The 13,764-nt window shown below is 47.7% G+C and overlaps 1 protein-coding gene across 2 annotated transcripts in view; it reads left to right on the plus strand.

Moving 5' to 3' along the window:
• Nucleotides 1–13,764, plus strand: part of ABCF2 (ATP binding cassette subfamily F member 2) — a 440,304-nt gene that overhangs the window by 192,576 nt on the left and 233,964 nt on the right. For both annotated transcript variants that reach the window (XM_069646016.1, XM_069646017.1), the window contains exon 7: nt 12,493–12,595. In XM_069646016.1, coding sequence (XP_069502117.1) covers nt 12,493–12,595 — 103 coding nt within the window. The remainder of the gene's footprint in view (nt 1–12,492; nt 12,596–13,764) is intronic.

Raw genomic sequence — 13,764 nt, forward strand, 5'->3', positions numbered from 1 at the left:
CTGCTCACATACAGGCACACCATACGTGGGCCACTCATTCACCGCTCACCAGACTCTCTGGCACCCAGTATGTGTATTGTAACCAGACAGTCCAACCCACATCCTGAGAGCACACAGAAGGCATGCAGAAGCCAGCGAAAGCTTGGTGTTTCGCAGGAGAATGCATGCCCAAATAAGGACTGATCGGGGTTGGCTCGACCGGGGGAAGGTGAAGAGGCAATATGTCCAAGGGACAGGACAAAACCTTGTGGCATGGCCATTTTGGAGCCAGGCCACCTTTCTGTGCCAAACGCGCGGTAAACACAGTTTGCATGGCAGGAAAGGGTTACAAATATATAAGGTAAGCTGCCACCAGCCCTGTCCAAGGCACACTTGCACTTCTCCAAAAAAAAAAAAAAAATCCTTTGAGGGTGTCCAGGGCCCTGGTAAATGACAGGAGGACCCAAGCGCACTGTACTGTAAGGTACATGGTGAACTTCTAACATGTTGCAGAAAAGTTGCAACACTGGAAAGGGAAACAGTCTCCCAGTACTGACTGTCTTTAAGCGCATGGCAGGATCTCCATAACCAAGTGAGTGAAAAGCCCAGGGGAGTGCAGCTAAAGGCTGTGCTCCACTGGCAAAGTCAGACTATGGTGTTAAACAGCAGAAGAAAGTTGGGTGGGGTTGCACAACAGGAGGGAAACATTCACATAAATGGGAATCTTAACACCCATATTGATACCGAAGGACTGTTAGGCAAGATTGTATGCAGTACCCTTTGGGTGCACTACAACAACCCTGACCACCTGGCAATAGGAACCCAACCTTTGGCATAAGTCAGTTTGAGTAAGCCTTCTTCAGAAGGGGCAATATAATAGAAACACACAAATAAACCTCAGTACTGTAAACTTTGTTTCTAAATGAGTGAAGACCCTTTTTGGGACGGCACAGTCACTTCCTACACCCTCAGGTGACATAAATAGCTTGGACACTAGAAATTAATATATCACTGTTGCATTTAGAGCAATACTTAAAAGGGTTATTAGAACAAAACAAGAGATCTCACAAACATTCTGAAGCAGGTAAGTACTTTTGGTAACTGTTAAGGAGAATTCTCAGAAATGTGCTAATTCCTTCTACCTTAGAGACCCCCAGCAACTTTGCTGTATTTTGATTACTTGATTTTTTAACTTGGAGAGAGAGACCTTTTTCTTTTGCTCGTGGAGTCTGACAAACTCCATGGGCATCATCTACACCTTCCGTGTCTTTCAGACTTCCCAAAAGTTTGAATACCTTCTCTTGGATAAACTACTGTTTCCAAGAGCAGTAAAGTGAAATTGACTTTACTTACATTTGTAACTTTCTAGACCCAGCACACACTATCTTACAATTGGTTGCTGGAGGGGTTACTTTGTATCCCCTTTTGTCTAGCTTCTCATGTAACATTTCTGTTACTCTTTCCTCGATGAATGGCTGGTGGCACTGGTTTACTTTTAACTACAGTTGTGTGCATTTACCGCAGGCTGCGTTTGCAGCTGCAGTAAAGCACCCAAGGGTGCCATTTTTGTCAAAATGGCCCTGGCCTTTTTTCGCCATTTCTTCTTGGAAAGGTCCTTCTTGGGGATTTACTCTGCACGCCAAACCAGGTTTGGTCCCTTTGTTGGCTTTGCCTTTGGCAGATTCACGAGTGAAGCCTGCTTTTGGCTCCAGGGTGTCAGGCGGGGGCAGGATGCGAGGGAGGTGCCTGAAACTCCCTGTGCTTAGTTTCCTAGGACACAGGAATGCACTCTTAGGTGATTGGCCGGCTGGCTGTCCGGCAAGGACAGCCACCCTGCTGGATGACTGACAGCCAGGCTGGAATCAATGGGAGAAACCTGAATAAAAGGCTAGGCTTTTGGCTTCGAAGGCAGATTCGACCACTGGACGAAGGAACCGAAGAACAACTTGAAGAGGACGCCTGCTGCAACTCGTGGACCATTGGTTTGCCCGGTGAAGCTCTGCTGCTGCGCTGAAACTCCAAATTTGCATCGACAGAGAAGCCCCTGCAAGGACGACTTCTCCCCTTGAGTTGGTGGGACCAATCTACTCCAAAGTAAGCCACCTGGACATCCCCTCGGAGCTGGTTGAATTTCCCCAGTGTTGATGCTGGAAACCGAAGCGCCAGGGAGCGGAACACCAGATTGTGTGCGTTGCTTTTAAGTTTGCCAAGAGCTCCAGGAAGATCCTCCGGACTCCCAGGAAGCAGGACTGACCGAGCCTGAGCCACCTCAACAGAATGCTGGACACCAGATGCAAGGGAAGTCCATCTCGACAGCCAGAAACCGCAGTTTTGCTATTAGCGGTAGACGCGAAAAGCTGAAACACTGTAGTGCCACTTGTTTGAAGATTGCCGGTTGCGGTCGGTAACTGTCCCATTGCTGTGCAGGAGTCCCCAGAAGTCCTCCATCTTATCCCCACGACTGAGGCCCAGGAACACCAGGAACTGCAGAGCTGTACAGGAACAGGTCATCTGCTGCATTTTTCTTCAACCTAAATGTACAGTACAGTCTAAGAGAACTTACCTCTTGTCGTGTAGCTACACTTGTTCTCTGTTGGTGAGACTTGTGGTTGCTCTGTAGAGTTGCTGAAAGCTTCTTTACTTCACAAGCCTAAACAGCTTGTGGCCCTACTTTGAATTCTTCTAGCTACAAAGACTTTTAAAACCTTGTGCAAGGCTGTGTACCTACCACTGAAGTGCTTCAGTTTCACCTAGACGTTTGCTCAAATTGACTTTGGCTTAGCCTGGCTCCCTGAATGACTTCTTCCCTATGTGAATGTTGGTTTTCCTTCCTGGAAAGGGTTCACTAACTTTGCATTGGGGGTTTACAAAAGTACTTATCTGCTTTAAGAGATATTTGTGAGATCTCTTGTGTCCTAGTAACCTTGCTCTTTTGACAAACTCTTAAGTCTGATTCTAAATGTAACAGTTATATATTAATGTCCCCAGCACCCTGACTATTGGAGTCACCTGAGGGTGTAGGTAGTGTTTTTGGGCCATACCAAAAGTGTACTTATTGATTTAGAAATATTAAGAGTGTGTATTTCTGAAGTGTATTTGAGTGTTACTGTTATATTGGCCCCCTTCTGAAGAAGGCTTATTCTAACTGACTAATAAATTAATAATTGTTTATTCAAGATAACTTGTGTATAAGTGTTTTTCTGATGTTTGTTAATCTGCTTAGAATCACATGCTGTGCATAGTCCGACATCCAGTGCTCACTGCGGAGTATTGCATTTTGTTTTTCGTAGTCGAAAAGGGGACGTCGACAAGCCGTGTCTGTAACACTATCCCTATAGTGACGTGCAGTGTACCCACAATCCCTCGCGCGTCGAGGTCCCTCAGATTGTTTTTTTCCGCCCAGATATTGGTCGCTTTAACGCAGAGCTTGTTCGAGAGAAATTGCAAAACATTTACTCGACCCTTTGATCGTTATTTATTATACATTACATTAGATCCCTCCTTCGACGGCAAAGATGCTGCACCGCTGAGTAAGAACTTAGACGGCGGTAGATGGAAGAGATCCTTCGGCGCTGCCGAACACGTGGCCCGGCCTAAAATAGTAGGGAGAGTGGGGGTCGTGGGACATTTCTTTCTCTTCTAAGAATGCCTTTCTCTTTCACCCCCCTTTCCTTCGGGGTCGTTATCACCTTTAATTGTATCCTCAGCTATGGAGAGGACTCCGTTTAGATTTTGCCCATGCTGTAAGGGCAAATTCACATGGAAAGATGAGCACAAGCGGTGTAAACGTTGCTTACCCCTCGACCACAACGAGGTCGGCTGTGCGGCCTGTAAACCTCTTCGCCCAAAAACTTTAAAGGACTGCAGGGTCAAGAGGTGGGCAGCCTACGCTAGGTCTAGAGCCGATTCCTCACCCGCCGCTGCCGCCGCCAAGTGTGACAAGGACAGTGATAACCGGACCTCTGTTTCGGAGGTTGTAGACCTCTATAGGGAGCGTACTCGCTCCTCAGCGTCTGTCCCTGGCCCCGACAAGTTCGGCTCACGCCCTACTTATGAGTTTGAACACCCCGGCGATACGGACAAACACAGAAAACGTACATAAGCACACAACCCACGGCACTTCTTTGTCGAAGAAAGCCCTTGCGCCAACGGAGACGCCAGGCCCACCGGCGTCGTCCACCGACCGTAAGGGTCACAAGCCCTCCCCGACAGACGCGAGTAGTGACTAGGCTACCTGCAGACAAGGGCGCTACCATCAAAACGCCAGGCGACGCGCCTCGTAAGAGTGGGACCGTCGCCGGAAGAGACTCTGCACTGCCCAGCATGACGCCAGACGTACCCTCGACGGAGAAATTAATCGTCGAGAGCTTGGCTCTTATAGTTTCCACTGACGGCCAGAGACGGACGGCGAGTGATACGCCGAACCCTGCTCACAAGGCCAGGGAGACGCTGAGAATGCCGGAAGGGAGGCAGGGACTGCTCCCGCCATCGAAGGAAGGCCCTAGCTTACCGGAAGGTTTCTCAGAAGGCGCAGGGACTTTATCCTCGACGTTATGGGACAGATCTAGACGGCTACAGGCAGAGAAGCCTCCCTTTTCGCCTCCAGACCGTTCTGGGTTATCACATTGGACATTTGAGGGATTGCAATCCTGTATGGACAAGCTGGATAGATTTATGTCCACTCCTGAACATAAAACTCCCAAGAGGCCAGGGGAGGTACTTCATGAGGAACTAGGGGGTTAATATCCTAGACTATTTGACCCCCTTCAAGAGGAGACTAATACTTATGATCTCACTGAAGAAGACTCACTTCCAAGAGGATGAGGAGTTCTTAAATAGTGAAGACCAACAGAACCTCAGGGTTTTGCGGAAAACCCTGACGTGTGGGCGGGGGGCTTCGAAGAAGACCCAGATGAAGGTGGCTCACAGCCTTGGCAGTCAGCGTCTACAGACCTTGAGATCCTGAACCTTTCCTCTCCTCAAACCACACCGGTCAGGAACCAGTCACCTATAGATGACAACCTACTTTCAATGCGCTTCTACGGAAAGCAGCAGCGCACTTTGGAATTGAAACTAGGGAAATTACTCCTGATATTGATTTTGTAGAAGAAATCGTTAAGGAAAAACCTCCCACTAGCCAGACCATTCCCCTCCTCGCCTCAGTTAAGAGACAAATCTTCCCATCGCTGTCTACACCTGCGTTGGTTAGAGGGGTCAACCCAAGAATTGAAAAACTTTTTACTCGCTCTCCTTCGGACCCAAGGGTCACTCAATACCAGATTCCTTAGTGGTAACTACCACAAGGTAAAGGGCAGGGGTTCCGCTATCAACTAGCGAAGGAAGGAAAGAAACTCTACGCCTTGGGTAAGAGAATTACAGCCTCGGCAGCTTTTTCCAGCAGAATTGCCAATAATACCTTACTGGCTAGTTATGCTGATGCCCAGTGGGGGAAGTTACCTCAAGACCTTGGAAGTCCCTGAGCCCTTACGAACTTGCTTGTTAACCACTGTAACGGAAGGAACTCTGGTTAACCAGAGCATCATTAAAAACACACTTGATGCTGCAGAAACGGCTGGCCGTTCTTTAGTCCAAGGGATACTTCTGAAGCGTCATGTCTGGCTCTGCAACTCTGGTTTTAAGCCAGAGACCCAGGCGTCACTCAAACAATCTAATCGAGGATACTAACCTCTTTGGGAAAGCGGTGGACGACGCACTGGAGACCACTAAGAAGGATTTCGACACCCTAAAGACTTTAGACCAGATCTCAAGGCCTCCCAATAAGCGAGGATTCGGCAACAAACGCTTTTTTCGAGGTCAACGTCAACAGCAGTACACTGCAGGCAACTCGTCCTCTACTCAGGAAACCAGTGGCCAATACACTCAAGAGGACAACACCGTGACAAGGGTAGAGGTTGGGGCCCCACTCCCAGAGGTTCCCCGGCTACCAACACCAAATGACCCGAAGGTTCGGCTCCCCTCCCATGCATCGCCAGTCAGGGGCCGGTTAACAACTTTCCTACCAGCATGGGAGGGAGTAACATCAGACCGCCCGTTGTTACCGCATAGAATTCAGTCGGTCCCCCACGTACAGACCCCCCAAAGGGGACGACGCCTATCACCGGAGCACCTCGCCATCCTTCAAGAAGTAAAACTGCTGCTACTAAAAGGAGCAATAGAGGCTGTGCCTCTATCACAGGTAACGGAAGGTTTTTATTCAGTGTACTTCCTTGTACCCAAAACGGACTTAACCATGTGCCCTGTATTAGATCTGCGCACAGCGAACAAATTTGTCAAACCTCAATTTCGTATGATGACCTTACAGGAAGTAATACCCCTGCTTTCACAGGGAGATTACATGACAACACTGGACATGAAAGATGCATACTTTCATATTTTAATGTTGCCAGCGCACAGAAAATACCTCGGGTTCATGATAGAGGGCAAACACTACCAATTCTGAGTGCTATCCTTCGGCATAGCGTCTGCACCGAGGGTATTCACAAAAGTACTGGCAGTAGCAGCGGCTCACCCGCGCAGGTTGTCCATCCCAGTATACCCTTACCTCGACGATTGGCTCATAACAGGGGATTCTTATGAGACATGCTGCTCAAATACCCAAGAGACTGTAAACCTTTTGTTCCAACTGGGCTTCTCCATCGAGAAGTCCAGCCTAGACCCCAGCCAGATCAAACAATTCCTAGGGGCTCTAATTCGAACAAAGGACGGCCTTGTCTTCCCCCTCCAACGAGAGGGTCCAAAATATGCTGTTTCAGATCCCTCAATATGTGGCCGGTTGTGAGGTGACGGTACGCAAAGCAATGCGTTTGCTAGGAATGATGGCGTCGTGTATATATTTGGTACATCGCGCGCATGCGCCCAATGCAAGACTGGCTCAACAGCCAGTGGTGTCAGGCCAGCGGACAATGGGACGATCTAGTGGTGGTCTCGCAAGCCTTGGTTCTCTTGCTACGGTGGTGGTCGAAGGAAAACCTGGTAATAGGGAAACCATTCGCCACCCCGCAGTGGAAGCCACTCTAACCACAGATGCATCCCTCACAGGCTGGGGGGGGCTCACCTATCCCATCAGACTGCACATGGAGTTTGGACTCTGAGTGTAGCTTCCAAACACATAAACTTGCTGGAACTGCTAGCGGTCTTCAAGGCACTGAAGGCTTTCTAGGCACACCTGCAAGGGAAGACAGTGATGGTCCTCACAGACAGCACCACAGCCATGTACTACCAGAACAAGCAAGGGGGCACTCACAGGACTGTCCAAGCTGTCCCAGAACATCTGGAAGTGGGCTCTCAAACACCTGTTCCTGTTGTTGTCACAACATGTACCAGGGGAACTCAATCTGCAAGCAGACAAACTCAGCAGAGACTTCCCTCTGCCCGTAGAGTACGAATGGCAGCTGCAAGAAGACATCGTCTTCGTTTTCACACAATGGGGATTCCCAGAAATAGATCTGTTCGCAACTCTGGAGAACTCTCAATGCCCGGATTACGCCTCCAGGTATCCCCAGAACCGATCCAAGGGGAACGGTCTCTGAATAAACTTGTCTCATCTCCACCGGTGAAACTACCCTGCCTGTACAACATGCTGTCACAGGACAGGGGCAAGACGATACACCCATGCCCACGGACCATAAACTTAGCAGCCTGGCTCCTGAGGTCATAGAATTTGGACATTTACAGCTCCCTCAAAGATGCATGGACATTCTTAGGGAGGCTAGAAAACCAGTTGTTACTGCTATTCTAGCAAGTGGAAGAGATTCGTCATCTGGTGTAAGGGTAAGAGCATCAACCCTGTTGACTGCGCTCCCACACAGATTGTTCTTTACCTGACTCACTTATTAGATTCGGGGCTGGTCTTTAATTCTATTAAAGTTCATCTAACTGCACTTGCCACATACATCACTTCTCAACTCCGTGTCATGGTGGAAAGTCCCAGTTATTAAAGCCTTCATGGACGAAGTAAAGAGAATACACCCTCCTATAGCTAACCAGCTCCTGGATGGGACCTAAATGTGGTACTTACCAGGCTTATGGGCTCACCCTTTGAACCCATGCACAAAGCATCCCTTAAGAACCTCTCTTAAAACTGCTTTCTTAGTAGCTGTCACCTCCATTAGGAGAGTGAGTGAACTACAAGCGCTCTCTGTACTAGACCCCTTTGTAACAGTTCACAAGGATAAGGTGGTTCTACGCACACACCCTAGGTTTGCACCAAAATTATTTTCTAAATTCCATGTCAACCAGTCAATAGAACTACCCACGTTCTTTCAAAACCCTTCAAATTTGGGAGAAAGGATCCTGCATACACTGGATGTGCGCAGAGCCGTCATGTTTTAATATGGAAAGAACTAGACCTCTGAGAAAGACTAATCCGTTCTTTGTCTCGGTGGCAGCAGGAAGAGGAGATGCAGTTTCAAAATCCACTACATCTAGATGGATTGTCCAATGCATCACTCTCAGTTACACCTTGCTAAGAGAGAACTACACTTCAAGCCGAGAGCAAATTCTACTCGCAGTGGGGCTTCCATAGCATTCATTGCAAATGCCCCTCTTGAGTCCATTTGCAAAGCAGCAACCTGGAGTTCTTTACACACCTTTACAAAACACTACTGTCTAGGTGCCCACTCTAGATCTGATTCCCAGGTGGGACAAGCAGTATTAAGACATCTTTTTTCTACCGTTCCTTCTCACAACCCACCTCCAACTCCGGGTACTGCTCGCTAGTCTATGCACAGCATGTGATTCTAAGCAGATTAACAAACATCAGAAAGACAATGCATTACTTACCGTAAAAGCATTTCTGATGGTTGTATCTGCTTAAATTCACATACACCCACCCTTCCTCCCCGCTCGGATGGAAGGAACATAGACATCCTTTATGTCTCTCTTTTCGGTACTCACGTCTAATAGGCTCCCTCAGGGCAGAAAAAATACAGAGGGACCTCGACGCGTGAGGGATTGTGGGTACACTGCACGTCACTATGGGATAGTGTTACAGACACGCCTTGTCGACGTCCCCTTTTCGACTACGAAAAACAAAATGCAATACTCTGCAGTGACCACTGGATGTCGCAATATGCACAGCATGTGAATCTAAGCAGATACAACCATCAAATGCTTTTACGGTAAGTAATGTATTGTCATTCGTGTCCAGTCAAGGGATCTAAAAAAGGGTTGAATGCTTTATATTTGTTTTAGTATAGTATGCAAAAAAAGTTTTTTTAAAAAAGAAAACGGGAGGGGATTGGGGGGAACCCCCATTACATTTTTGTTTTTTAAATCGACCCTTTTTTCCGTCCTTTTGTTGTTGAAAAAAAGGCATTCGATCCTATCACCTATAACCGTGTTTATTTGAATACTTGTCACTGTGAATCTCTGTGCAACTTCCTTACAGCTCACATTGACCCCTCTTGAGATAAGCCTGGCTGCTCAACACGCTACCAACCTGTGTAGTACAACCTTATACCAAAGGTTGGGTTCCTATTGCCAGGAGTTCAGGGTTGTTGTAGTGCATACCATCCTGCCTAACACCTTGCATCTGGGGTCGAGCAGGTGGCTCATGCTCAGTCAGTCCTGCTTCCTGGGAGTCTGGAGGATCTTCCTGGAGCTCTTGGCCAACTTAAAAGCAGTGCACACGATTTGGTGTTCCTCACTGGCTCTTCGGTTCCAGCAGCAACTGCAGTGGAAATACAACCATCTTCGAGAGGATGCCCACCCAGGTGGCTTACTTTGGAGTTGATTGGTCACACCAACTCAAGGGGAGACGTCGTCCTTGCAGGGCTTCTCTAGTCGAGACAAATTCTGAGCTTCAGCACAGCAGGAGGGCTTCACCGGGTAAACCAGCGGTCCCGAAGTTGCAGCAGGTGTCTCTTCCAAGTTCTTCTTCGGATTCCTTTGTCCAGTGGTCGACTCTGCCTTGCAAGCCAAAAAGCCTCGCCTATTATGCTGGTTTTTCCCATTCATTCCAGCCTAGCTGTCAGTCACTTAGGATGGTGGCTGTCCTTGCCGGACAGCCAGTCGGCCAATCACCTAGAAGTGCATTCCTGTCTCCTAGAAGACTAAGCACAGGGAGTTTCGGGCACCTTCCTCGCTTCCTGCCGTCTGTCCAGGGAAAGAATATCCTGATGACGGACAACACAGTGGCCATGCACTGCCTCAACAAGAGGTAGTGTAGGGTCACTACCACTGTGCAGAGATGCAATGCAGCGCTGCTATTGGGCAATTCAAGAAGAAATCTCCCTATAGGCAGTTCACCTAGCCGGAGATGAGAACACAGCGGCGGATACTCTGAGCAGGCAGAGCAGTCTCCCACGAGTGGGAACTAGCTCAGGAAGTCCTTCAAGAGATCTTCACCCTTTGGGGAACCCCTCAAGTGGACCTGTTCGCGACCAACGTCAACAAGGAGAGCGAACTGTGTTGCTCCAGGGAATTTCCCCCAAAATGAGCTCCAGGAGACAAGTTCGTAGTGGACTGGGAATTTCCACTACTGTACGCGTTTCCTCCAGTCCCCATCATTCCTCGTGTGATCAGGAGGTTGAGGTGGTTTGAGAAACATATGATTCTAATTGCCGTGGATTGGGCCAGGAGGACGTGGTACCCGGACCTTTTGGACATGTAATCTGTCCTCCGATGCGTCTTTCACAAAGGGAGGACCTTCTCTCGCGAGAGGAGGGTCTGGTTCTCCATCCAGAGGTCAAGACACTCAACCTTCGCGCTTTGTTTCTGAAATGCAGGGATATAAGGATTGGGACCTCATGGATGACGTTATGGAGGTGTTGCTTTCGGCCAGAAAACCAGCAACAAAGTCTTTGTACCATTGTTGGAATACATTCTGCAACTGGTGCAAGGAAAAGAATGTAGATCCTTTTCTTTGTAAAACACCTGATGTTTTTCCCTTTCTTCTATCCTTGGCTAAATTGGGGTTTCAGATTGGTACCATTAAAGGGTACCTGGTGGCACTGTTCATTTTTAAGCGCTAGTCAGAGGAATGTTCCCCTTTCAAAATTCCACTGGTGACTCAAATTCTAAAAGGGCTCACTAATGTGTTCCCTGCACCTCCTTTCCAGGTTACGATTTGGGACCTTAATTTGATTTTTAACTTCCTAATGTGTGCACCCTTTGAACCTCTGCACACGTGTCCCTTAAGGTTAACCTTCTAAACCATCCTATTGGTTGCTCTGACATCAGCCTGTAGCATGAGTGAGTTGAAGGTACTTTCATCCAAGCCACCTTTTACCATCTTCAACAAGGATAGGGTTGTTTTAAAGGTCAACCCTTTCTTTTTTGCCCAAAATCATTTCTGATTTTCATTTAGGTCAGAACATTGTTTTACCTTCTTACTATACCCCACCTCATCCTGGTAAGGAGGAGGAAAGACTACATAGATCAGACCCTCAGAGGGTGTTGATCTTTTACATTTCAAGTATGTCTATGATACAAATTGATCAACTTTTCATCGGATACAAAGGACACAAGCTGGGTCAGGCTGTTACCAAACAGACCTTATCTAGATGGATAGTTCTGGCGATATCCGAATGTTACAGGCTGGCACGAAAAGATCCTCCTGAAGGTTTAAGAGCTCACTCCACCAGGGGCATGGCTACATCTACAGCCCTTCAAAGGGGCGTACCAATTATAAACATTTGAAGATGCAACCTGGTCTTCCATCCACACGATCACCAAGTATTATTGCCTGGAGTCTTCCCTTGGTCAGGATGGTACTTTTGGCAAGGCAGTCCTTCACTCAGTCCATGAAAATGTATGAATTTTAATTTTACTCCCTCCAAACCAAATACTGCTTTGGGAGTCTGTCAAAGATGAGGAATACATGGGAGGACATAATCCATTCAAAGAACATGTTACTTAGCCCAGGTAACGTTCTTTTGACTGGATGTTCCTCCCACATATTCATCGCCCATCCTACCCCCCCCCCCCCCCTCGGAATTTCCCATGCTATTACAGCTTCCGTTCCATCAAGGTGGAGTACGGTCACTCCCATGTTTTACAGGTATCTGCTGCAAGAGGAGGAAAAACAGAACTGAGGCCAGTGGGCGCTGCACATGCTATATATGCCTTTGATGACATCGTCCTCGACGGAGGCCTTGGAGGGACATCAACTCGACGCCATTGACACACCGTGCCCTCTGCCGAAAAAAGAAAAAAAAATTCAGAAGCAGCTGAAGCTGGACAACAAGTGTCAAATATGAGGAATACATGGGAGGAACACGTGGGAGGAACATCCAGTCGAAAGAACATTACCAGGGGTAAGTAACTTGTTCTTTTCTGAAAGTCTCTGAGCGAATGCAAAGTGGAGCCAAAGCAGATGTGCTTTCGAGTGATGGAGCTGATGCAGTAGGTATGTGACCATCCTGGCACCCAGTGTGAGGGTTGGATTGTGGCTATTTATGGACTTATTTTGCCTAGCTGTGTTTTGTGTACTATTCATTTGTATAATGGGAGTTTTTGTGTTTCTTTTGTTTTTTTTCTTTCTTTTTTTAGATTCAAGCGAATTCTGGTTTTGATCTCCCACTCCCAGGACTTCCTGAATGGAGTTTGCACAAACATCATTCACATGCACAATCGCAAGCTGAAATACTACACGGTGAGTGTTGCGATTGAAGGGGTACTGAGGGACTGGGCTTGGTCGATCTACTGAAAGGAAGTACTGTGAGAAGGAAGTTTGTTTCTGTAACCTGTCACAAAAGCACTCTTAATCTGAATACTTTGTTAGATTTGGATAAGGTTGTGTAGGTACCATTCCCTAAAGCCTGGATAAAAGCAAAGCTTTCACAGCATAACTAATTGCAGGCTGCAAAAAGTGTACTTGTTGTTGGGACTGATTTTCTGTACTCTGGCCTGGTGGACAGATGTATAGAAGGACAACCTAGTATTGTGACGGGAACAACTCTGGGAGCTGTAGCCAAACCAGTTCAAGGTAGCCCGGTGAGTGGTCTATGCTAAGTCTCAAGAGGTGGTGAGCTTGTAAGGGGTCCGCAATGAGCACACAGGGAAGCAACACACTTTGGGTATAAAAATACGTACTTTTTCACTGTTTAATTTGCCCGTAAATTATTACCAACAGGTAATATCCCACAACACTATAAACATATGATACATATACACAATCACTAGAGTAGGGCTTATCAAACCCCTGAAACAGAAGGTTAAGATTAGTATAAGCAGTGAAGGTCCACAGAGATTCAATCTTAACTTAAGAAGTCATCCCTTAAATGTATGGGGCCTTGTGACCAAAAGTTCAGCAAAGTGCCATACAGTTTTGTGAAGCTGAAAAACATGAAGATGGGGTCTATGGTGTCGAGTGAATAGTTCCAAGGGTTGGGGGGGAGGGGTGGGGGGTGACAAGGTCTTCAAAGTTGAAGAATGCAAAATAACTCTATACAGGGCCCCCATCTCAGAACAGGACTTGGATGCAGGTAAGCAGTTTCAGACGGGCATCGATGCCACGTGCAGGGATTCACTTGCTGCGGTCAGACTTTCCCTCCTATCTCAGGTCCCCTTGATGCTAGGACCATGAAATATCAGAGGCAAGTTTTAATGCACAAGCTGAACATTGACCCCCGCCCTCCTCCCTCCCGTTCCAGGCCTGGCGACGCTTGCAACACAGTAGCCCAAACGTTAAGAATGGATGTTTCCTTCACTCCAAGGGTCGCAGCTCCCTCGCAGGACTGCTGACTATCACCTCCAAGACCGGGCTCTTTGAGGACAGCCGCAGAAGTTGGTCGCCAGGCCTCCTTCCAACGGGTCTCTGCT

This window comes from Ambystoma mexicanum, chromosome 2p (genome assembly GCF_040938575.1).
Source record: "Ambystoma mexicanum isolate Mex_15411 chromosome 2p, UKY_AmexF1_1, whole genome shotgun sequence".
In the NCBI taxonomy this organism is placed as follows: domain Eukaryota; kingdom Metazoa; phylum Chordata; class Amphibia; order Caudata; family Ambystomatidae; genus Ambystoma; species Ambystoma mexicanum.